Below are 24,526 nucleotides of genomic sequence, written 5' to 3' on the forward strand. Positions count from 1 at the left end.
GGAGTGGCTTTGCGACACCTCTGAATGTCCTTGAATGGCCCAGCCAGAACCCGGACTTGAACCCAATCGAACATCTCTGGAAAGACCTGAAAATAACTGTGCAGTGACGTTCCCCTTCCAACCTGACAGAGCTTGAGAGGATCTACAGAGAATGGGAGAAACTCCCCAAATAAAGGTGTGCCAAGCTTGTAGAATCATACTCAAGAAGACTCAATGCTGTCATCGCTGCCAAAGGTGCTTCAACAAAGTACTAAGTAAAGGGTCTGAATAATTATGTAAAGGTGACATTTTTATTTTATTTTATTAGCAACAAAAAAAACATTATGGGGTATTGTGTGTATATTGATGAGAGATAGATTAAAAAACATTTAATCTATTTTAGAATAAGGCTCTAACCTAACAAAATATGGAAAAAGTGAAGGGGTCTGAATCCCTTCCGACATTACATTAAAATGTGTTGAAAGTGTTTATTTTTAAGGAAATAGTATTTCACAGTTCGCTAGCTTCATGCTAACTGAATTTAGCTTCGCCAATCTCTAGCTAGCTTTAGGGTATTAAGTTTCAGCTATTGTTAGCTCACATGTTGACGGTTTAGAATGTAATGGTTCTAGCATTGTTTATCTCATGCCGTCAGTCATTTGTAGCTTCATGGGAATTGACACTGCTGAGTTCTTTTTAATGTTACCCACAACACTATTGCTAATCATTCGTTTTTATTAGTAATGACTCATTTGCTTTCGGATCATGAAATATGTTTGTGAAACTATATGGACACATTTACACACTTTGCATTCAGTATTTTCACAACACATCTTGTGTTTGGGACTTATTGTTCATATGTTTATGCCCAAAACAATCTCAGCCTTTTTCATTTACATTTCTTGATTATTATTTTTTAATACAATCTAAGAGGTGAACCTGCAAGAAGGCATTTAATTGTACACCATGTGTATCCTGTGCATATGACAAATACATGTTGATTTGATTTACATAACTTTTCTCGATATCTATCTTTACCAACATCTCTGTGTTCTTAAACATTCAATCAACTGAACGTGCCCCTAAGCTAAGTTCAGAACAACTAAATAATAGTTGAACCAATCATGGCATTACACAGGATAGGATAGAATAGTACAATTTAATATCCCATATGGAAATTGTCTTTGCAACAAAGGACAGGCATACTTGGTGTACAGATAACATACATCATATCAGGTGACATACAGTACATCACAAGACCTAATGACCAGATGGACATACTTAAATACACTGTAAATGTCTTATAGTCCTCTGAGCACTGAAATCATCACAACTCCTGAACCCTGCTTGCTGTCTGTCATTTTATCTATTTAATTTTCACCAAATCATTGTAATCATTGTAGTTGACAGAGAAAAAAAACATTGAAAACAGTGAATACTAACATACAGAAACAGAAAAGAACAACAAAACAGAAACAGACACTATGATTAGCCAATAAGATGCTTGTATTGTTACAGTTCTGCTCCGGTCACAGTCTCTGCCTGTAGGGTGAGGCATCTTGGGTAAGTGGGTGGGAGTTGGTCCACCAACCTTACATTTCATCCAATCCACTGCTGTGGATTTTGGATTGATACTTCCCTGGTCCAACCCCCCTCTCTTTAGCACCCAGTAGGAGGTGTCCTTGAAGAAATAAGCATCTCCTGAGGGGCAGAGGGAAGAGAGCGACCCCAATTGAGTCAAAAAGACATGGTTTGTGTACTTCAAAGAGAAATGTGGTCAACATGTCTGTTCAAGTAACAGACAAATCTCAACATCAATTGTTCAGAGGAGACTGTGTGGATCAGGCCTTCATGGTCGAATTGCTGCAAATAAACCACTACTAAAGGACATCAATAAGAAGAAGAGACTTGTTTGGGCCAAGAAACACGAGCAATGTTCATTACACTGGTGGAAATCTGTCCTTTGGTCTGATGAGTCCAAATTTTAGATTTATGGTCCCAAACACCATGTCTTTTTGAGATGCAGAGTAAGTGAACGGATAATCTCTGCATGTGTGGTTTCCACCTTGAAGCATGAAGGAGGAGGTGTGATGGGGTGCTTTGCTGGTGACACTGTCTGTGATTTATTTAGAATTCAAGGCACACTTAACCAGCATGGCCACCGCAGCATTCTGCGGTGGGACTATCATTTGTTTTTCAACAGGACAATGACAATGACCCAAAACACAAGGACTATTTGACCAAGAAGGGGAGGGATGGTGCTGCATCCTGGCCTCTACAATCACCAGACCTCAACCGAATTGAGATGGTTTGGTATGAATTGGAACGCAGAGTGAAGGAAAAGCAGCCAACAAGTGCTCAGCATATGTGGGAACTCCTTCAAGACTGTTGGAAAAGCATTCCTCATAAAGCTGGTTGACAAATTGCCAAGAGTGTGCAAAGCTGTCATCAAGGCAAAAATATATTTAGTTTTGTTTAACACTTTTTTGGTTACAACATGATTCCATGTGTTATTTCATAGTGTTGATATCTTCACTATTATTCTACAATGTAGAACATATTTCAAAAATAAAGAAAAACCCTTGAATGAGTAGGTGTGTCCAAAGATTTGACTGGTACTAAAAGTGCCCCAGAACTACCCTTTACTAAGCCTTAAGGACCCACAAAGCTTCTCTCGGAGTACTGTAGTGTGATCCTGTATTGGTCAGTTGGTAGAGCATGGTGCATTTTGCTATGGGGCATGAAGAAGATTTTGCAATTTCATAACTCATTTAATGCAATTCTACTCATTTTGCCAAGGGGCGGGGAAAAGAATTTGCAGTTTTACAGCTAATTTCCTGCAATTCTACACATTTTGCCATAGGTTGGTAATTCGACCATGCTTACTACAAGTTTAGATAGCTGGCCACTAGACTAATTTACCAATCTAAAAAATGTTAGCTGACATGGGCTACTGTAATTGAGTGACTGTCAGTGACTGACATAATAGAAATTATGCAACATTTTGAAATAGCACCTTTTGTATTCCATGTTCCAGCTCTCAACAGTAAGTTGCGACCCCAATTGAGTTCCTAAAAAAAATGGATCCGCAGGCCTACAAAAGTGGGGGTAGCCAGTTGCCCATTTCTGGGTAAAATGGTTGGATTGGGTAAAGGCCAATCTGATCATGGATCTGTGATTAGGTGCAAACACTAACTTAGTGTATTTCTTACCATCTCCCCAGCTGATGATGTCATCAGGGTCAGAGGGCACCCCTGTCCAGAGGGAGGCCATTTTGGGGTACCCCCTCCAGTTTCCTGTCCTGCCCCCCTTCGTCAAATCTCCAGAACTCCCCTCCGCTGAACACGTACGTTTTCCCATTGTGTGCCCACACAAACACCGCCTCCACCCTCTCCAGTGGCCGACCCGCCATGGTATGCATGCCCCATTCCTCTAGGGAGCGTGGGTACCCAGGCAAAGAGGCCCTGTCTTTGAACATCCAGTACTGTGCTCCTGCACAGAGAGTAGAGAGGACATAGGACAACCAGAGAGAGATTAATCACATTGAAATATATAATTTATCAGACATAAACAGATAGAAGATGCTCATTTGGGCATTCATATACTACTCACACAAGCACATAACAGTAAGCAATATACAATTGAAAATACTATATATTTACGGTATAACATATCATATTATGCATTATTATATATTTTTGAATATATTCTCACCAATGAAAAAGATGATGTGTCCGTCGCTCCTTTCATAGACTGTGTCGATCCGGTCCAGCCTTAGGGGGAGCCCAACCCAGAAGTTGTGGATCAATGCTGGGATGAAAGACACCAGAGAACCCCACTGCTGAGCACGCCAGAAAAAAGCACCTGAGAAAGGGAGGGAGAGAGAGAGAAAATAAAGGTTCCACAGACATGTGACTAACAGAAATGGAATAATGTGTCCCTGAACAAAGGGGGGGTCAAAATCCAAAGTAACATTCAGTATCTGGTGTAGCCACCAGCTGCATTAACTGCGGTACATCTCATCCTCATGGACTGTACCAGATTTGCCAGTTCTTGCTGTAAGATGTTACCCCACTCTCCCACCAAGGCACCTGCAAGTTCCCAGACATTTCTGGGGGGAATTGCCCTATCCTTCACCCTCTGATCCAACAGGTCCCAGACGTGCTCAATGGGATTGAGATCCGGGCTCTTCGCTGGTCATGGCAGAACACTGACATTCCTGTCTTGCAGGAAGTCACACACAGAATGAGCTGGTGGCATTGTCATGCTGGAGGGTCATGTCAGGATTAGCCTGCAGGAAGGGTACCAAATGAGGGAGGAGGAAGTCTTCCCTGTAACGCACAGCATTGAGATTGCCTGCAATGACAACAAGCTCAGTCCGATGATGCTGTGACACACCGCCCCAGACCATGATGGACCCTCTACCTCCAAATCGATCCCGCTCCAGAGTAGAGGCCTCGGTATAACGCTCATTCCTATGACGATAAACGCGAAACCGTCCATCACCCCTGGTGAGACAAAACCGCGACTCGTCAGTGAAGAGCACTTTTTGCCAGTCCTGTCTGGTCCAGCAACGGTGGGTTTGTGCCCATAGGCAATGTTTTTGCAGCTGATGTCTGGTGAGGACCTCTACTCAACAGGCCTACAAGCACTCAGTCCAGCCTCTCTCAGCCTATTGCGGACAGTCTGAGCACTGATGGAGGGATTGTGCGTTCCTGGTGTAACTCTGGCAGCTGTTGTTGCCATCCTGTACCTGTCCCACAGGTATGATGTTCGGATGTATCGATCCTGTGCAGGTGTTGTTACACGTGGTCTGTCACTGCCAATGTCAGCTGTCCGTCCCGTCTCCCTGTAGCGCTGTCTTAGGAGTCTCACAGTACGGACATTGCAATTTATTGCCCTGGCAGTCCTCATGCCCAAGGCACGTTCACGCAGATGAGCAGGGACCCTGGGCATCTTTCTTTTGGTATTTTTCAGAGTCAATAGAAAGGCCTCTTTAGTGTCCTAACTTTTCATAACTGTGACCTTAATTGCCTACCGTCTGTAAGCTGTTAGTGTCTTAACAACCGTTCCACAGGTGCATGTTCATTAATTGCTTATGGTTCATTGAACAAGCATGAGAAACAGCATTTAAACCCTTTACAATGAAGATCTGTGAAGTTATTTGGATTTTTATAAATTATCTTTGAAAGACAGGGTCCTGAAAAAGGGACGTTTCTTTTATTGCTGAGTCTACCTGGATTTACTGTTACTGCTGCTAGTAACATTAGCACTCCATTTAGTATGTGGTTAGCTATAGCTACCATCGGCAAATAACAGTTTTAGCCAGTTTGGTTATGGACGTTCAATGTCTACTATGTTGATAAAGGTTTATTTTGATTTTGTATGAGAAACGCTGATGTGCTAAACTTCTAATAAGTGATGTGTTTCAAGGCTGCTAGTGGTTAGCTTGTAGGAGTAAGCCAGCAGGGGTGTAAAAGGGGCTATGCTAAAAGCCTGCACACTGTACAAGTGCCACGATGTACTCTCTGTTTAGGGCCAAATAGCATTCTAGTTTGCTCAGTTTTTTGTTAATTCTTTCCAATGAATCAAGTAATTATCTTTTTGTTTTCTTATGATTTGGTTGGGTCTAATTGTGTTGCTGTCCTGTGTCTCTGTGGAGTCTGTTTGTGTTTGTAAACAGAGCCCCAAGACCAGCTTGCTTAGGGGACTCTTCTCCAGGGTCATTTCTCTGTCGGTGATGGCTTTTATATGGAAGGTTTGGGAATCTCTTCCCTTTAGGTGATTGTAGAATTTAACGTCTGTTTTCTGGATTTTGATCATTAGCGGATATTGGCCTAATTCTGCTCTGCATGCATTATTTGGTGTGTTACGTTGTACGTGGAGGAAATTTTTGCATAATTCTGCATGCAGAGTCTCAATTTGGTGTTTGTCCCATTTTGTGAATTCTTGGATGATGAGCGGGACCTCAGACCTCACAACCATAAAAGGCAATGGGTTCTATAGAAGGCCCTTTTTGCCTTGTCTCTCAGCTTGTTCACTGTGTTGTGAATGTTACCTGTGGCGCTGATGTTTAATCAGAGGTATGTATAGTTTTTTGTGTGCTCTACGGCAACGGTGTCTAGATGGAATTTGTATTTGTGGTCGTGGCAACTGGACCTTTTCTGGAACACCATTATTTTTGTCTTACTGAGATTAACCGACAGGGCCCAGGTCTGACAGAATCTGTGCAGAAGATCTAGGTGCTGCTGTAGGCTCTCCTTGGTTTGGGACAGAAGCACCAGATAATCAGCAAACACATATTATATTACATAATAGACATTTGATTTCAGATTCTAGTAGGGTGAGGCTGGGAACTACAGACTGTTCTAGTGCCAATTCGTTGAGATATATGTTGAAGAGGGTGGGGCTTAAGCTGCATCCCTGTCTCACCCCACGGCCCTGTGGAAAGAAATACTTTTTTTGTTAATTTTAACCGCACACTTGTTTTTTCCCCAACACAAATATAGCAGACCCTCATGAAATCAGCAAAGCATGAGAAGACTTTGCCTTTGTTTTGGTTTGTTTCTTTGTCAGTTAGGGTGCTGTCTAGTGTACAGTAATTTGGCAAAAAGCCAATTTGACATTTGCTCAGTACATTGTTTTGCCCGAGGAAATGTACGAGTCTGCTGTTAATGATAATGCATTTTTTCCCAAGGTTGCATATCCCACGGTAGTGATTGGGGTAACATTTCTCTCCACCTTTGTGGATTGGGGTGATCAGTCCTTGGTTCCAAATATTGGGGAAGATGCCAGAGCCAATGATGATGTTAAAGAAGTATAGCCAATTGGAATTTGTGGTCTGTATATTTTATCATTTCATTGAGGATACCATATTTTGTCCTGTAGTTCATTCAATGTAACTGGAGAACCCAGTGGGTTCTGGTAGTCTTTAATAGGTGATTTCTAAGATTTGTATTTGATCATGTATATGTTTTTGCTGTTTGTTCTACGACCAAAAAGAAAGGAGTTTATCAGTTTTGGATAGATAACTCTTCATATTGTTGTTTGTTTAGGGTTTTCCAATTTTCCCACACGTGGTTAGACCATGGATTTTTCAATTACATTGAGCTGCTTTCTGACATGCTGTTTCTTCTTTTTCCGTAGTGTATTTCTGTATTGTTTTAGTGATTTACCATAGTGAAAGCGTAGACTCAGGATTTCTGCATCTCTATGTTTTGGTTGGGGATAGGTTTCTCAATTTCTTTCTTAGGTTTTTGCATTCTTCATCAAACCATTTGTCATTGTTGTTCATTTTCTTCGGTTTTCTGTTTGACATTTTTAGATTTGATAGGGAAGCTGAGAGGTCAAATATACTTTACACCTTCACTCTTACAGTGGGACGTTTTGTCCAGGAAGTTGTCTAAAAGGGATTGAATTTGTTGTTGCAAATTTGTTTTTGGTAGCTTTCCACACTACTTTCCTTCCATCTATAGCATTTCTTAATATTATTTAGTTCCTTTGGCTTTGATGCCTCATGATTGAGTATTGCTCTGTTCAGGTAGACTGTGATTTTGCTGTGATCTGATAGGGTTATCAGTGAACGCAGTGACTGTGAACGCTCTGAGAGACTAGGTGTCACGAATATTACCGAAGGTGGCTCCCATTCTTGCTCGGGTGGCGCTCGGCGGTTGTCGTTGCCAGTCTACTAGCTGCCACCGATCCTTTGTTCTGTGTTTGTTTGGTTTTGTCTAATTGGTTTCATTGTTTGGCTGTTAGGGTGGGGTTATTTAAGTTTGTTTAGCCCTTCTGTTTGTGCGGGCTTGTTCTTCTGTATTTGTGAGAATGGTTAGTGTTTTGTTGGGTTTTCTCGCTGTCCTAGTTTTCACAATAGGGGACTATTTTGTTTATTAGTTACACCTGTGTTGGGTATACTATTTTGTTCCTGTGATTTTTTTGGACATTAAAGCGTGTTTTTTCAGCATCCTTTGCTCTCTGTGCCTGACTCCACACCCATTCACTCATTGTGCGTTACAGAAGCCCGCACCCCTTTATTATGGAGTCAGCAGGAGCAGTGACCACCCCTCTCCCCACGATGGAGGAGAGAGTCCTTCATCACAGGTCCATCCTCCATCGCATCGGATCAGCGATGGATCTAATGATGGAGTTGATGGACCATTGGGAGAGGAGTGGTCTCCCTACTACCCCACCTACCCTCCAACCAGCAATTCTACCATCTCCCCCAGCGGAATCCGGTACCAGCGCTTTGCACATTACACCTCCGAGGGAGTACGAAAGAGCGGCGGCGGGGTGCCAGGGATTCCTGCTTCAACTAGATCTCTACCTGGCCACCGTTCGGCCGGCTCCCTCGGACGAGGAGAGCGTGAGTGTCCTCGTCTCTTGCCTTACGGGTAGAGCCCTGGAGTGGGTCAATGCTGTCTGGAACAGGCCCGACTCAGCGAGGGGCGACTACCCGGAGTTCACCCGCCATTTCCGGGCCGTGTTCGATCACCCTCCGGAGGGCCGAGCGGCAGGTGAGAGGTTGTTCCATCTCCGGCAGGGGACAAGGAGCGCGCAGGACTTCGCGCTGGATTTCCGGACCTTGGCCGCTGGAGCAGGGTGGAACGACAGGGCCCTGATAGACCATTACAGTAGCCTGAGAGAGGACGTCCGCAGGCAGGCAGAACACTCCTCGGTTACCCCAGGTGAGTCAGCACCACACTCTCCCAGAGTTTCCTGTTGGTCACATGTTTTTATTAATTTATTTCCTTATATTTTTTCCCTCACTCCAGCATAAGGCGCTAGTCGATTCAGGTGCAGCTGGGAACTTTATAAATCGCGGACTCGCTCAAAGGTTGAGGATTCCGTTAGTTAAGGTAGACCCCCCCTTTTCCCATGCACACTTTAGATAGTTGAACATTAGGGTCAGGGCTGGTCAGGGAGGCCACAATTCCTTTGGAGATGATTACGCAGGGGAATCATAAGGAGCGGATTAGTCTGTTCCTTATCGATTCACCTGTGTTTCCGGTGGTGCTGGGGATTCCCTGGCTGGCTATTCACAATCTGACGATTTCGTGGAAACAGGGAACTCTCCAGGGGTAGTCTGATGAGTGTTCAGGCTGGTGTGTAGGAGTTTCCATCGGTGCGACAACGGTGGAGAGTACAGACCAGGTTTCCACCGTGCGCATTCCCGCTGAGTATGCCGATTTGGCTATCGTTGTCAGTAAAAAGAAAGCGACCCAATTACCACCCCATCGACAGGGGGATTGCGTGATAAACCTCCAGGTAAACGCTGCACTCCCCAGGAGTCATGTGTATCCTTTATCCCAGGAGGAGACGTTGGCTATGGAGACATATGTCACGGAAGCTCTGGGACAGGGGTACATTCGGCCCTCCATGTCACCCGTCTCCTCGAGTTTCTTTTTTGTGAAGAAAAAGGATGGTGGTTTGCGTCCGTGTATTGATTATCGAGGTCTCAATTCCATCACGGTGGGTTTTAGTTACCCACTACCTCTCATCGCTACGGCAGTGGAATCATTTCACGGAGCGCAGTTCTTCACGAAACTGGATCTCAGGAGTGTGTATAATCTGGTGTGTATTCGGGAGGGAGATGAGTGGAAAACCGTGTTTAGTACCACATCTGGCCATTATGAGTACCTCGTCATGCCGTACGGGTTAAAAAATGCTCCAGCTATCTTTCAATCCTTTGTTGACGAGATTCTCAGGGACCTGCACGGACAGGGTGTGGTGGTGTATATTGACGATATTTTGATCTACTCCGCTACACGTACCGCGCATGTGTCTCTGGTGTGCAACATTCTTGGGCGACTGCTGGAGCATGACCTGTACGTGAAGGCGGAGAAATGTGAGTTTTCCAAACGAGCCTTTTCCTTCCTGGGTTATCGCATTTCCAGCTCGGAGGTGGTAATAGTAGAGGTAGACGCATCCGAGGCGGTGGTTGGAGTGGTGCTCTCACAGTGCTCGGGTACCCCAACCGAAGCTCCGCCCCTGTGCTTTTTTTTCTCAGAAGAAGCTCGGGCCAGCGGAGCGGAATTATGATGTGGGGGACAGGGAGTTGTTGGCTATGGTTAAGGCCCTGAAGGTGTGGAGACACTGGCTTGAGGGGGCTAAGCACCCTTTCCTCATGTGGACTGACCACCGTAACCTGGAGTATATCCGATCAGCAAGGAGACTGACTCCTCGTCAGGCAAGGTAGCCCATGTATTTCACCAGATTTAGTTTTACAATCTCGTATCGACCAGGTTCCCTCAACACTGAGGCCGACGCGCTGTCCCGCCTCTATGACACTGAGGACTGGTCCATCGATCCTACTCCCATTATTCCGGCGGCTAAGCTGGTGGCACTAGTAGTATGGGAGGTGGACGCGGACATCGAGCGGGCGCTAAGGGAGGAACCTGCGCCTCCACAGTGTCCGGAGGGTCGTAGGTACGTGCCGCTTGCTGTTCGTGATCAATTGATTCCATGGGCTCATAGTCTACCCTCGTCGGGTCACCTGGGTATTTCAAGGACAGTGCGAGGTCTTAGGGGGAAGTACTGGTGGCCCACCTTGGTGAGGGATGTGCGATTCTATGTCTCCTCCTGTTTGGTGTGCGCCCAGAGTAAGGCTCCTAGGCACCTGCCACGAGGGAAGTTACAACCCCTCCCCGTTCCACAATGGCCGTGGACCCATCTATCGGTGGATTTTCTTACTGACCTTCCCCCCTCTCAGGGGAACACAACGATCCTGGTCGTTGTGGATCGGTTCTCTAAGTCCTGCCGTCTTATCCCGTTGCCCGGTCTCCCTACGGCCCTGCAGACTGCGGAGGCTCTTTTCACCCATCTCTTCCGGCACTACAGGGTGCCCGAGGATATTGTTTCTGATCGGGGTCCCCAGTTTACCTCCCGTGTGTGGAGGGCATTTATGGAACATCTGGGGGTCTCGGTCAGCCTGACCTCAGGGTATCACCTGGAGAGTAATGGGCAAGTGGAGAGAGTGAACCAGGAGGTGGGTAGGTTTCTGCGGTCGTATTGCCAGGACCGGCCAGGGGAGTGGGCAAGATACATCCCATGGGCAGAAATGGCCCAGAACTCACTAAGCCACTCCTCTACCAACATGTCACCATTTGAGTGTGTGTTGGGGTACCAGCCGGTTCTGGCACCATGGCATCAGAGCCAGACTGAGGCTCCTGCGGTGGAGGAGTGGGTGCAGCGCTCTAAGGAGACCTGGAGGGCCGTCCAGGAGTCATTACGCCATGCGAGTGGATGGCAGAAGAAGAGCGCTGACCGTCACCGCAGTGAGGCCCCCGTGTTTGCACCGGGGGACAGGGTCTGGCTCCCGACCCGAAACCTGCCCCTCCTCTTGCCCTGCCGGAAGCTGGGTCCGCAGTGTATAGGGCCATTTAAAGTCCTGAGGAGAATAAACGAGGTTTGTTATCGATTATTACTTCCTTCGTATTATCGCAATAACCCCTCGTTTCATGTGTCTCTCCTCAGGCCGGTGGTAGCTGGTCCCATGCAGGAAGGTGAGGTTCCGGAGGTCCCTCCGCCCCCTCTGGACATCGAGGAATCCCCGGCGTACACGATACGAGCTATTCTGGACTCAAGACGCCGGGTGAGGGGCCTGCAGTACCTCGTTGACTGGGAGGGGTACGGTCCGGAGGAGCTGGGTCCCGGTGGGGGATATTCTGGATCCATGGATCGGTTCTGGATCCATCTATGTTGATAGAGTTCCATCGCCTCCATCCGGATCGCCCTGCGCCTCGGCCCCCGGGTCGTCCCCGAGTCCGGAGTCGGCGCGCTGCGGGAGCTGCGTGTCAGGGGGGGGGGTACTGTCATGAATATTACCGAAGGTGGCTCCCCTTCTTGTTCGGGTGGTGCTCAGCGGTTGTCGTCGCCGGTCTACTAGCTGCCACCGATCCTTTGTTCTGTGTTCGTTTGGTTTTGTCTAATTGGTTTCACCTGTTCATTGTTTGGTTGTTAGGGTGGGGTTATTTAAGTTTGTTTAGCCCGCTTCTGTTTGTGCGGGCTTGTTCTTCTGTATTTGTGAGAGTGGTTAGTGTTTTGTTGGGTTTTCTCGCTGTCCTAGTTTTTCACTATAGGGGACTATTTTTTTTTATTAGTTACTCCTGTGTTGGGTATACTATTTTGTTCCTGTGATTTTTTTGGGACATTAAAGCGTGTTTTTTCCCGCATCCTTTGCTCTCTGCGCCTGACTTCACACCCATTCACTCATTGAGTGTTACACTAGGTTGAGGTCAGTGATAAAGTAGTCTACAGTACTACTGCCAAGAGATGAGCTATCAGTGTACCTACCATAGGAGTCCCCTCGAAGCCTACCATTGACTATGTACATACCCAGAGTGTGACAGAGCTGCAGGATTTGTGACCTGTTTTTGTTGGTTATGTTGTCGTAATTGTGCCTAGGGGGGCATATGGGGGAGAAAATGCTGTCTCCTCCAGATAGGTGTTTGTGTGTGCTGCGGGTGTTAGGTTTCTTTCCAGTTCTGGAATTTAGGACACCAGACTAGTGCATGTCCCTGGGCTTGGAAATTATTGATTTCCCCCTCCAAGATAGAGAAGCTGTCCTCATTAAAGTATGTGGATTCTAGTGGGAGGATATAGGTAGTACACAAGAGGAAATATTCCTGTGTTTTTTTCTCCCTCTGCTGTGTGTGCATCTTGCCAGCTATCATTCAAATGATTTCTCTCTCTCATTTTACTAGCTGTCACTCAAATGGCGAGGGACTGAAGGTCACCGACTGAAACTCAAAATGCTCGGGGGCTGGACCACGTGGGAGAACATTTAGAGAAGATTGCGCCACACAGACACTGACAGTCCCAAGCCCATACATTTTTCTATAGTTAACATGAAAAATGGTTGTTCTTCTTACCCTTGAAGAAGAAGACTTCTCCTCTGATGTTGGCAATGGCATCATATTTCCCCTCACAGCGATCTGGCAGAGCAGGGTCTGGGCTGTGTTTGTAAGGGGCGGTAGAGAGAGGGTACTGTATCTTTATGATATTTTCATGATATTGTCATATAGTATCTTAACCATAACAAGTTGTAGTATTTTCAGTATTTGTCCAGTTATACACTCACTGTGGAGTTAGTCTTGGGGATGGAGGACTGGGCAGGAAAGGTAGGTTGGGAGTGGTTGGGGCCAGAGTGGGATACGTGGCAGACCTTCTTCTCTTTCCTATGAAATACCATGTCAGTATTTTTGAGCATTTGTGTTCCTGTGTCTCTGCATATGGGTCTTTCTAATATTTCCCTTTGTTGAGGACCCAAACAAAGACTTCAAATGTGTGTGTGCACTGTGTGTGATTGTGTGTACCGTATATAGCCTGTATTCCCAGCCTGTCATCTGTAGGTAGTGTGTAGCTCTGGACGTCCCCCACAGTCCCCTGGTAGTATGGTCTCATGATGGAGGGATTGGAAGAGGTATGTGAGAGGCCCAGGGCGTGGCCAAACTCATGCACTGCTACCGTGAAGAGATCAGTGGTGCCAATGTCATCTGAGAGAGAGATGGAGAGGAGAGAAAAAGAGACAATAGATCTCAAATCAAATTGTATTTGTCACATGCTTCGTAAACAACAGGTGTATACTGTGAAATGTTTACTTACGTGCCCTTCCCAACAATGCAAAGAGAAAATAATAACACAAGGAATAAAAATATAAATTGCAACAATAACTTAGCTATACAAGGGGTACCAGTACCGAGATGATACATATACTGTAGGTATAGGCTATTTGGCGATAGAGGGAGAATGACAGAAATGGAGGAAGGAAAAAAGTGAGAGGTTGGGGGAGCTAAAGATGAAGAGAGAAATGGAGGGAGGGGAGAGAAAGGGAGTGAGCGTAAGAGATGTTGGGAGGAAAGGAGGTAGATAGATAGATAGTGAAAGATAAAGCAATTAAAATCTCATTATGTTGTTCACAGAAGTGCACACCGTTTATGTGTGTTTCGCCCTAAGCCTCTACCTCACCTCCATACCCATAACTCCAGCTCTCCCCATTGTCAAAGTGGGTGTCCCCCGCCATGTCCGCCGTCCCGGGGAAGAACGCGTGAGCCAGGGTGCCCCCTCTGCCATCGAAGGGGTACCCGTCCTCGTGGTAGGAGCTGGGAAAGGACACCCTGAAGTCCCCCTCTTGGTTGGGGTGGTCCCGGGAGGGGCGAAGAAGTTGGAAGTTGAGGGGGGTGGGGTTGCTCCACACACGGAGGGCATAGGTGAGGATGAGATCCACAAGTTCGGGGTGGAGGGAGGGGGACCGGGAGGGGGAGGGGTAGCTGAGCACACTGGAGTGGGGGAGGATGAGGGAGGGCATGAGAGGAGATTTGGGTTGCAAAGAGAGGGTATATTACTGGAAACTTTCTAAGTTTACCTGTAAACTACCATAATTATCTTTCAAGGAATCTATGTAATCTATCACAAGACATCTAGTGGCCCATTAGGGCACTTCAGAATATGAATGATCAACTTAGTGAATACCATTGGTGTGTAATATGAGGGATTCAAATCAAATCAAATTGTGTTAGTCACATGCGCTGAATACAACAGGTGTAGACTTTACAGTGAAATGCTCACTTTCGAGCCCCTAACCCTAACCAACAATGCACTTGAAAAAAATATGAGTAAGAACAATAAATAAAAGTAACAAGTAATTAAAGAGCAGCAGTAAAATAACAATAGCAATACTATACACAGGGGGTACCGGTATAGATTCAATGTGCGGGGGAACCAGTTAGTTGAGGTAATATGTACATGTAGGTAGAGTTATTAAAGTGACTTTGCATAGATGAAAATAACAGAGAGTAGGAGCGGTGTAAAGGGGGGTGGGGGGTTAGTGCCTTGCGGTCGGAGGCCGAGCAGTTGCTATACCAGGCAGTGATGCTACCAGTATCTTGTTGATACTGGGTCATTTTTTTCATCCAGGTAGGAAAGAGCAGTGTGGAGTGCAATAGGGATTGCATCATCTGTGGATCTGTTGGGGTGGTATGCAAATTGGAGTGGGTGTAGGGTTTCTAGGATAATGATGTGGATGTGAGCCATGACCAGCCTTTCAAAGCACTTCATGGCTACAGACGTGATTGCTACGGGTCAGTAGTCATTTAGGCAGGCTACCTTAGTGTTCTTGGGCACAGGGACTATGGTGGTCTGCTTAAAACATGTTGGTATTACAGACATCGGACAGAGAGAGGTTGAAAATGTCAGTGAAGACACTTGCCAGTTGGTCAGCGCATGGTTGCAGTACACGTCCTGGTAATCCGTCTGGCCCTGCGGCCTTGTGAATGTTGACCTTTTTAAAGGTCTTACATTGACTCTGGAGAGCGTGACCACACACTCTTCCGGAACAGCTTGTGCTCTCATGCATGTTTCAGTGTTATTTGCCTAGAAGCGAGCATAGAAGTAGTTTAGCTTGTCTGGTTGACTCGTGTGCTTCCCTTTCTAGTCTGTAATGGGTTGCAGGCCCTGTCACATCCAATGAGTGTCGGAGCCGGTGTAGTACGATTCGATCTTAGTTCTGTATTGACGCTTTGCCTGTTTGATGGGTCGTCTGAGGGCATAGTGGGATTTCTTATAAGCTTCCGGGTTAGAGTCCCGCTCCTTGACAGTGCGGATGTTTCCTGTAATCCATGGCTTCTGGTTGAGGTATGTATGTATGGTCATTGTGGGGATGATGTCATCGATGCACTTATTGATGAAGCCAGCGACTGATGTGGTGCACTCCTCAATGCCATCGGAGGAATCCCGGAACATTTTCCAGTATGTGCTTGCAAAACAGTCCTGTAGCTTAGCATCTGCTTCATCTGACCACATTTTTATTGATCGAGTCACTGGTGCTTCCTTCTTAAAATGTTTGCTTGTAAGCAGGTATCAGGAGGATAGAATTATGGTCAGATTTACCAAATGGTGTGCGAGGGAGAGCTTTGTTTATGTCTCCGTGTGTGGAGTGAAGGTGGTCCAAAGTTTTTTCCATCTATTTACACACCCTGCTACTAGGAGCACCGCCTCTGGTTGAGCATTTTTCTGTTTGCTTATGGCGGAGTACAGCTCATTCAGTGCCAGCATCAGTCTGTGGTGGTATGTATGTATGTAGACAGCTACGAAAAATACAGATGAAAACTCTAGGTAGATAGTGTGTTCTACAGCTTATCATGAGATACTCTACCTCAGGCGAGCAAAACCTTAAGACCTCCTTAGATATCGTGCACCAGCTGTTATTTACAAAAATACATAGTCCGATGCCCCTTGTCTAACCAGACGACGTTGTTCTGTCCTGCCGATATAGCGTATAACCAGCCAACTGTATGTCGATAATGTTGTCATTCAGCCATGACTCCGTGAAACATAAGATATTACAGTTTTGAATGTCCCTGTAGTTTAATCTTCCGCATAGGCCATCGATTTTATTTTCCAAAGACTGCAAGTTTGCAAGCAGAATGGAAGGAAGTAGGGGTTTATTTGATCGCCTACGAATTCTCAGAAGGCAGCCTGCCCTCTGGCCCCTTTTTCTCCGCCTTCTCTTCACGCAAATGATGGGGAACTGGGCCTGTTCCTGGTGAAGCAGTATATCATTCACGTCGGGCTCATCGGACTCGTTAAAGGAAAACAAGTAATCATAGTACTGATGTCCAGAAGATCTTTTCGGGTCATAAGAGATGGTAGCGGCAACATTATGTACAAAATAAGTTTTAAAGTAAGTTACAAACAACGCAAAGAAACAAACAAAAAAAACGATTGGTTAGGAATATGTAAAACATCAGCCTTGTTCTCCGGCAATTATCTTGATTCTGAATTAAATAATCATTTTTAAAATAATTTTTTCACACTTTTATTTATTTTACTATGTCAGTATGCATTTTGTCACTGTTTTGGCATCAAGCTGACGGCAGTTGTGAAAGACATTAACAGTTGGAAGAGTTGCAGAGTTAATTGAAAATAATGCCATTGTTGATTAGATGCTTTTTTCATTAGGATATTTGGTCTATCTACTATATATATGGAAACAGTATTGAAACAGATACAACAGAAATTATACTATATATAAATACATTTTTTTTGTTATACAAATATAAATGACCAAAGTTATGATAGATTGCCATAGACTTTCTGTTAATTACTAAAATGACTGAAGATTCCGGTAACTTTGGTAAACTACCTGTGGTATATTAACGAGGCAAGATGCAGCCATGCTGTTTAGCATCAAGTTTAATAACAGAATGAATTGACATGTGCATTCTCATAATGCACTTTGACCTTGACTATGGTACGTACGGTGATCTGCGTGTACCAATATTACTATTAACCCTATATTGTAATACCATAATTGAACCATGTAGTTGTTATAGGCTAATTAATACACTACATCATCTACTACTTTTTTTACATCATCTACTCCTTTGTTCTGCCCCTGAACAAGGCAGTTAACCCACTGTTCCTAAGCCATTGTTGAAAATAAGAATTTGTTCTTACCTGACTTGCCTAGTGAAATAAAGTTTTTTTGAAATGCTTGTACTGTAAACAACTAAAATAGTATGTATCTTTTAAACATTTCAATGAACAGTTTGACATCATGCGTTTCTTTTTCTTACAACCTTTGTCCATACATCTTTTCACATCATAACAACTCTTTCTCTTTTTTTCAGCCTCATCAGTGTGAATGCGTGTGTGTAAAAGTCTTTAAGGGCTGTAAATGCTGGGGTGGTCTGATGACCCTGTGAGAGCAACGCAGGCTTTGTGTGTCTGCGTTCAAATGTCCTTAACTGACACTGTACAGGTGAGACGAGTCAGCCAAAGAGTCAGTTACCACCAGAGATGGTGTTTCAGTAGCAACTCATGCTCTCAACTGATCCCTGTGTCATATGTGGACGGTCAGTGTCTCTGCCTATCACTTTGTAAGATACTGGACCTCTCTGTTGTGTGACAAACTCAGGTATCCATCTCGGTCCTCCTCCCGTTGTATTTCGCAGGTATCCACTCCAAATTACCTTTCCACTGTACGTTGGTCATGGTTAGAGCATTGGGCCAGTAACTGAAAGGTTGCTGGTTTGACTACTCAAGCCGACAAGGTTAAAAATCTGTTGATGTGCCCTTGAGCAAGACACGGAACCCTAATTTGCTCCAGGGGCGTCGTATTACTACGGCTGACCCTATAAAACATCACATTTCACTGCACCTATCCGATGTATGTGGCAATATTTTAATTTAGTTTTACTTTTACTTGTACTGCACAGCATTGCGAACATGTCTGCTCAAGAAGAGGTCAGCAGGCGTTTGTCCTGTTGTGCAGTCCGTTGTGGTGCGGTACTGCAGTCAGAACAAGGATATCTTGTCCTTTATGTCCAGAGTGGTACTGGCAGGCTTTATTAAAACCATTTTTGAATGTCTGAACATACCTCTCTGCCAGCCCTTTTGAAGCTGGGTGTCCATGTGTGCTGGTGGAGTGCAGGATTCCGTTCTACCTCACAAACGTCTGGAATTCGTTTGACATTAAAGTCTTCGCATTGTCGTTACGATTTTCTCAGGTAATCCGAATGATGAGAACAACTTTTCAGTCTGGTCATGGTAGCATGTGAAGTGATTTGTGACATTCTGAACACTTCTAACTGTTTAGAGTGTGCGTCAACCACTATCATAAACATGGCTTGCAAAGTCTGTGTAAACATTTAACACTCGCCATGGAACTCCCATGGATGCAACAAAACCTGTCATGGTATTTCACACTCCTTGCAGACCGGGTCCACTTCCCTATATCGTTCTGGCCACCTGACATAAAGTATTTGCGAACAAGTGGTTTCGTTTTTACAATGTCCTGGTGTCTTGTGTTTATTGCCCCATAAGAAACACCCTCGTTCCTCCGTGTGTAGAATTTCAAATTTACTTCAACCTGTTCAAGCCAACTCTCCATGATATATTTGTAGACTTTTGAGAGCTCACTCTCCATGTGTGTTGCCCTGGCTATTTGTGTAGCATTCAGCAGTGCTTCCTCAAAGTGCTCTGTAAGCAGTGTGTGAATGTGAGCTGACACAGTTCCGGCATTACTGGTCTCAGGTTGTAGTCATACGCTGACAAAATGTTGGCCTACCGCTGGATGCAATCGTAGGGAGGCTCTTGTGCTCCTCAAACAAGGTAAGTAAGGGTAAAAGGCTTCCTTTTCAACCTGTGAGTATTTCTTCTCAGCTGGGACATCTCTATTTGGCATAATGTGCTGGATGATGGCTTCAATACTGTACAATGCGTCACAAGCCGAAGAAAGAGGTACTCACGAGGCACAGATGTCAATTCAATGTCGATTCCATGTTGGCTCAATGTAATTTCATTGAAATGACGTGGAAACAACGTTGATTCAACCAGTGTGTGCCCAGTGGGTAGTTTTGAGTCACAGTGGACTAAGACCTGATCACTCGTTAACATTTATTTTCATTTGTTGAAGGTATCCTGTTCCGGTTGTTTTCAACGCAAGTCACTTGGTCTTTCAGCAACCTGTACAGTGGCGCTAGAACTGTGCTCTGCTGTGGCACAAAATGCCAATAGTAGTTAACAAGACCCAGAAAGGCCCTCAGCTCCTACACGTTTGTAGGCGCAGGTGCCCCCTGGATAGCTTTGATTTTCTCTGTGGACGGGTAGATTCCTCTGTTATCCAACACATGACCTAGATACTTGATCCGTGTTTTCTCAAATTCACATTTGGACTTTTTCACTTGGAGTCCGTTCTCCTGAGGACGTTGCAGGACCTTTTGTAGGTTCCTCGGGTGCTCCTTTTCATTCCATCCAATCAAGATCCTTCATCAGATTTTCCATAATCCTCTGAAAGATAGAAGGGGCGGAGCTTACCCCGAAAGGTAACCTATTGTGCATTCAGAAAGTATTCAGAACCCTTCACTTTTTCCACATTTTGTTACATTACAGCCTTATTCTACAATGGATAAAATAACAACTTTTCCTCATCAATCTACACACAATAGCCCATAATGACAAAGCAAAAACAGGTTTAAGAAATGTTGGCAAATTTATAAAAAGTCAACAAAAAAAATGAAATACCTTATTTACATACGTTTTCAGACCCTTTGCTATGAGACTTGAAATTGAGCTCAGATGCTGTCACGTTCTGACCTTTATTTCCTTTGTTTTGTCATTATTTAGTATGGTCAGGGCATGAGTTGGGTGGGCAGTCTATGTTTGTTTTTCTATGATTTGGGTATTTCTATGTTTCGGCCTAGTATGGTTCTCAATCAGAGGCAGGTGTCATTAGTTGTCTCTGATTGAGAATCATACTTAGGTAGCCTGGGTTTCACTGTGTGTTTGTGGGTGACTGTTCCTGTCTCTGTGTTTGTTGCACCAGATAGGCTCAGTTACTTTGGTTTTTCTTTTTTCCTTGTTTTGGAAGAGAAGAGAACGAGCGCCATTCTCCTTGCGGAGATGGTGCAAAATACATCAACACGGTCGGTCCCTGGGATTGGGCTGGCCAACACGATTCGGTTTGCTTGGAAGGAAAAGGAGTTGGAGCCTTTAGGACGGGAAACTTTTGGAAGGATAATATTGATGGGGATTCTAAAGCTGACGGTGAAGGACGTGTTTTGTTTCCAAGGCAACTCGTTGGAGGGAGCATACGACGTGGCACTAAATACAGAGGAGAAACATGATGATATCCTGAGAAGAGCAAGAGCAATGGGAGGTGAGAGGCCGATGAGCCATTACGAAATAACAAGCCTGGCGAGGAACAACTTTAGGGTTGTAACTGTCAACATGTACAACCCATACGTTAAGGACGAAGAGGTGAGGGCCTTACTGGGGAGATACATGGATAACGTCTCCTCAGCAAGGCACCTCAAAGACTCCCTTGGGTTTTGGAATGGGAGGAGAGGCTTCCAGGCCCTCCTCAGGGAGGACCCAAAGGGACATGGTGGCTACCTCCATCCATGTTCTCCCTAGGGGCTGACAGGAGGACGTTGTTTTATGCACGTCAGCCCCCATTTTGCAGGCGCTGTATGGCCTACGGCCACATCTTAGCCTCGTGCAGCACAAGAAAATGCAGATTTTGTGGATCTGGGTAGCACGAGGCGAAGGATTGTGACGAGCCTAAGACGTGCCACGGGTGTGGCTCGTCAGCACACCTGTGGCGGGGGTGCCCGACTCGTCAGAGGTCATACGTGTCTGCGGCTGGGGGGGAGCTGGAGTGGGGGATGGGGGAAGAAGAAGAGGGGAAGGAAGCATGCCTCATGACCAGAGTACAGGTCCAGGGGGGAAGGCGGCAAGGAAGGAGGAGGAGCAAGAAGCGGAGGATGGAAGAGAGAAGGAAACGGAAGGCACGGGAGTAGGAGAACCAGGAAAAGCGGCGGAAGAAGGCAACCGAGTGGAGGAGCATGAGAGAGAAGAAAGCGAGGGAGGGGTGGTGGAGAAGGAGACGGTGGAAGAGCAAGTGGACTGGGGGGAAAGTGACATGGTGGAAGAGATGAGGGGTATGGTGGAGGAGCTGGCGGGGGGGGGAGGGTGGTATCTCTCCACTGCCGCCATCACCAAAGAAGAGAATGAAGAGGAGGGTGCGATTGGCCGTGGTACAGAGGAAGCTAGCAATGTGGAAGGCTAGGTATTTTTCTTTTATGGGCAAAGTCCTGGTCCTAAAGGTGGATGTGTTGCCATCTCTTTTGTATTTGGCGTACATCTACCCATTGCCAGCTTGTCTGAGGAGGCCTCTAGTGAGGCTTGTGTTTCAGTTCATGTGGAGTGGCAGGTGCGAGTGGGTCGCCAGGGCACGCATGCTCTGTCCCATCGGTGAGGGAGGTAGGGGGGTACCACATTTCCCCCTCAAGCTGGACGCAATTTTTGTTTCTTTCTTGTTAACGGAGCTTGCTCATCCAGTGATACACCCGTCCGGTTACCTCCTGCGGGTGTTCTTCTCGTATCAGGCGAGAAGCGTAATGGTGTGGTCTAACACGGGTCCTCGGGCGGAACAGCTGCTGTGGCACTTTGGTCATGCGGCCAAGTGGCTGCGTGCGCACCCTGAGGTTGAAGTTGCCCGAGTAGGTTTAGATCACAGGCACCTGTACAAGGAGGTCAGAAAGGCAGGGAGTCCGGCGCCTGTAGTGGGCATCTCGGAGGTGGTCTGGGAGGGAGTGCAGGCGCGGGGTCTGGACAACAGGCTCAAGGACCTGAATTGGTTGAGCCTCCATAAGTGCTTGCCGGTACGTTCCATCATGTACCGGTATAGTTTGGTGCAATCCCCCACCTGTCCAAGATCCTCTTGTGGCAGGGAGGAGACTGTGCGCCATGTCTTTTGGGACTGTGTGTTGTCAGGTTTGGTAAGGGGGGATTTTGTATTGACGTGGGCCAGGTTAGAGAGAGGTGTAGGGAGAGCGAGAGGGACGGATAGGGACAGGTTTCTGCTCTGGCTTCTCATGAGTCTCTTTAAAAGGGGGCTGTGGAAAGCCAGGCAGAACATGGTGAAGACAGGGAGAGATTGTGGGGTGGAAGGGATAGTGAGGAGGGTGGAAGGAGATTTGAGGGGCAGGATGAAGAGGGAGGAGAGGAAGTGGGGGCAGCATGCTGCTCGGGAGAGGTGAAAGGGGGTTTAGGGCTGGGTGTCATTTAGATTTGTAAGGGGATAGATTAGGGACGGGGAGATAGGGAAAGGTATTTTGTAGGGTGACGGGGAGGGAAGATGCTCCCCTGAGGTTTTGTTTGGGGTTTTTGTTTTGTTAAAATTAAAATACCATTATTGGAGTATGTATGAAAAGAGTATGTATGCTCCCGATGGTCACTCTGACAGAGCTCCAGCATTCCTCTGTGGAGATGGAAGAACCTTCCAGAAGAACAACCATCTCTGCAGCACTCCACCAATCAAGCCTTTATGGTAGAGTGGCCAGACGGAAGGTAAGTATCTATGTACGAGCTCATCTGGTGCAACTAGGGCTGTTGCGGTGACCATATTACCACCACACCGGCGGTCACAAGTCATGAAGGCAGTCAAATTCCATGTGACTGTTTAGTCACGGTAATTAGGCTTCTCCAAGCTCTGATGCTGCTGATGGTGATTAGTAGCTGATCAAACTTGCTAACTGCTTGGTACTCAGCAATCTATTGTCCCTCTAATCACTCTGACATCAATGCAAATGTCTTCAAAAATCTAATCAAACACTTAATGAGAGCCCATAAGGTCATGTTGTGCAATATTTCTATAGGCTATGCAACTGCGCAAAAAAACAGAGTGATAGCCCCTACTAAAAAAAGGAGGATCCATTCAGCTTTCTAGGCATACTATATTTTTTTCTCAACTTTCCTAATATTAAGCACATTGTTTATCTTGTCATGACTGTCCTGTTCAGTTCCATATAGGTCAGATCAGGTTTGCAATGAATGACTGCAACCACATGCCCTTTCACCCGCAGAAGGGGGAGGAGGAAACTGATGGGGGTTAACTCACACCCTGTTGTAAATCAAGGTAGAAGATTCAGGTCTCACTCTCCAAATTCAAGGAATGTGCCAATGTTTCAACAGACTTTTCCCGCCGAAACTCTCATACGTTCTAAAGCGAATACTGGAACAATATTTTGAACATAGAACGTGGGGAATGGTCGGAGGTGATCTAAAGAACACTAATGTCATTTTGGTTGTTATTTTGTGATGTCATAAAAAATGCCATTTGCTATTTACGTGCATATTTTTCCCGCCGACCCTGTTGAGACAGGTGCATGATAATGGTCCATGCTAAATCAAAACCAATTTCACACATATATTATTTAGTATACAGTGCCTTGCGAAAGTATTTGGCCCCCTTGAACTTTGCGACCTTTTGCCACATTTCAGGCTTCAAACATAAAGATATAAAACTGTATTTTTTTGTGAAGAATCAACAACAAGTGGGATACAATCATGAAGTGGAACGACATTTATTGGATATTTCAAACTTTTTTAACAAATCAAAAACTGAAAAATTGGGCGTGCAAAAGTATTCAGCCCCTTTACTTTCAGTGCAGCAAACTCTCTCCAGAAGTTCAGTGAGGATCTCTGAATGATCCAATGTTGACCTAAATGACTAATGATGACAAATACAATCCACCTGTGTGTAATCAAGTCTCCGTATAAATGCACCTGCACTGTGTACCTTTTGGACTCTGACCTGGTTAATGAATTTCTGCCTGTCCTCGACCTGCCTGCCCCTTGTATTCTAATAAATATCAGAGACTCTGACCATCTGCCTCCTGTGTCTGCATCTGGGTCTCGCCCTGTGTTATATGAATTATATATTATCGCTTGAATGATGCCCAGCATAAGACTGCTTTTTTCCCCTAAACTTTTTAAATTCATATTCGCACACCTCATGTAGCCGAGCCCATGGGCCTATATGTGGCCAAATAACTTCTTAAAATTAATCACATTAATCCGCTTTACAAGGGGTTTAAAGCCTAACTGACTTACATAAGCAGGGCATGAGTTTCAAGTTAGGGAAAGATCATTTTCACCATAAAAATGCAACTTTATAATGAGAGCATTATGCGCATAATCTCATTTGTGGTCACTTTTGATAATGGTGTTTTCTCGCTAATGGAACATTCACGCTTATAGCCTA

The 24,526-nt window shown here is 45.5% G+C and overlaps 1 protein-coding gene across 1 annotated transcript in view; it reads right to left on the bottom strand.

Annotated features, from left to right (window-relative positions):
- Positions 1 to 1,119: 1,119 nt before the first annotated feature.
- Positions 1,120 to 24,526, bottom strand: part of mmp25a (matrix metallopeptidase 25a) — a 38,673-nt gene continuing 15,266 nt past the window's right edge. The window contains 8 exon segments of the mRNA XM_064988796.1: positions 1,120 to 1,680; positions 3,192 to 3,265; positions 3,267 to 3,471; positions 3,694 to 3,843; positions 12,849 to 12,931; positions 13,058 to 13,154; positions 13,293 to 13,472; positions 13,945 to 14,255. Of these exon segments, the coding sequence (XP_064844868.1) occupies positions 1,418 to 1,680; positions 3,192 to 3,265; positions 3,267 to 3,471; positions 3,694 to 3,843; positions 12,849 to 12,931; positions 13,058 to 13,154; positions 13,293 to 13,472; positions 13,945 to 14,255 (1,363 nt within the window). The 3' untranslated portion in view covers positions 1,120 to 1,417.

Source organism: Oncorhynchus masou, chromosome 15 (assembly GCF_036934945.1).
Source record: "Oncorhynchus masou masou isolate Uvic2021 chromosome 15, UVic_Omas_1.1, whole genome shotgun sequence".
NCBI lineage: Eukaryota > Metazoa > Chordata > Actinopteri > Salmoniformes > Salmonidae > Oncorhynchus > Oncorhynchus masou.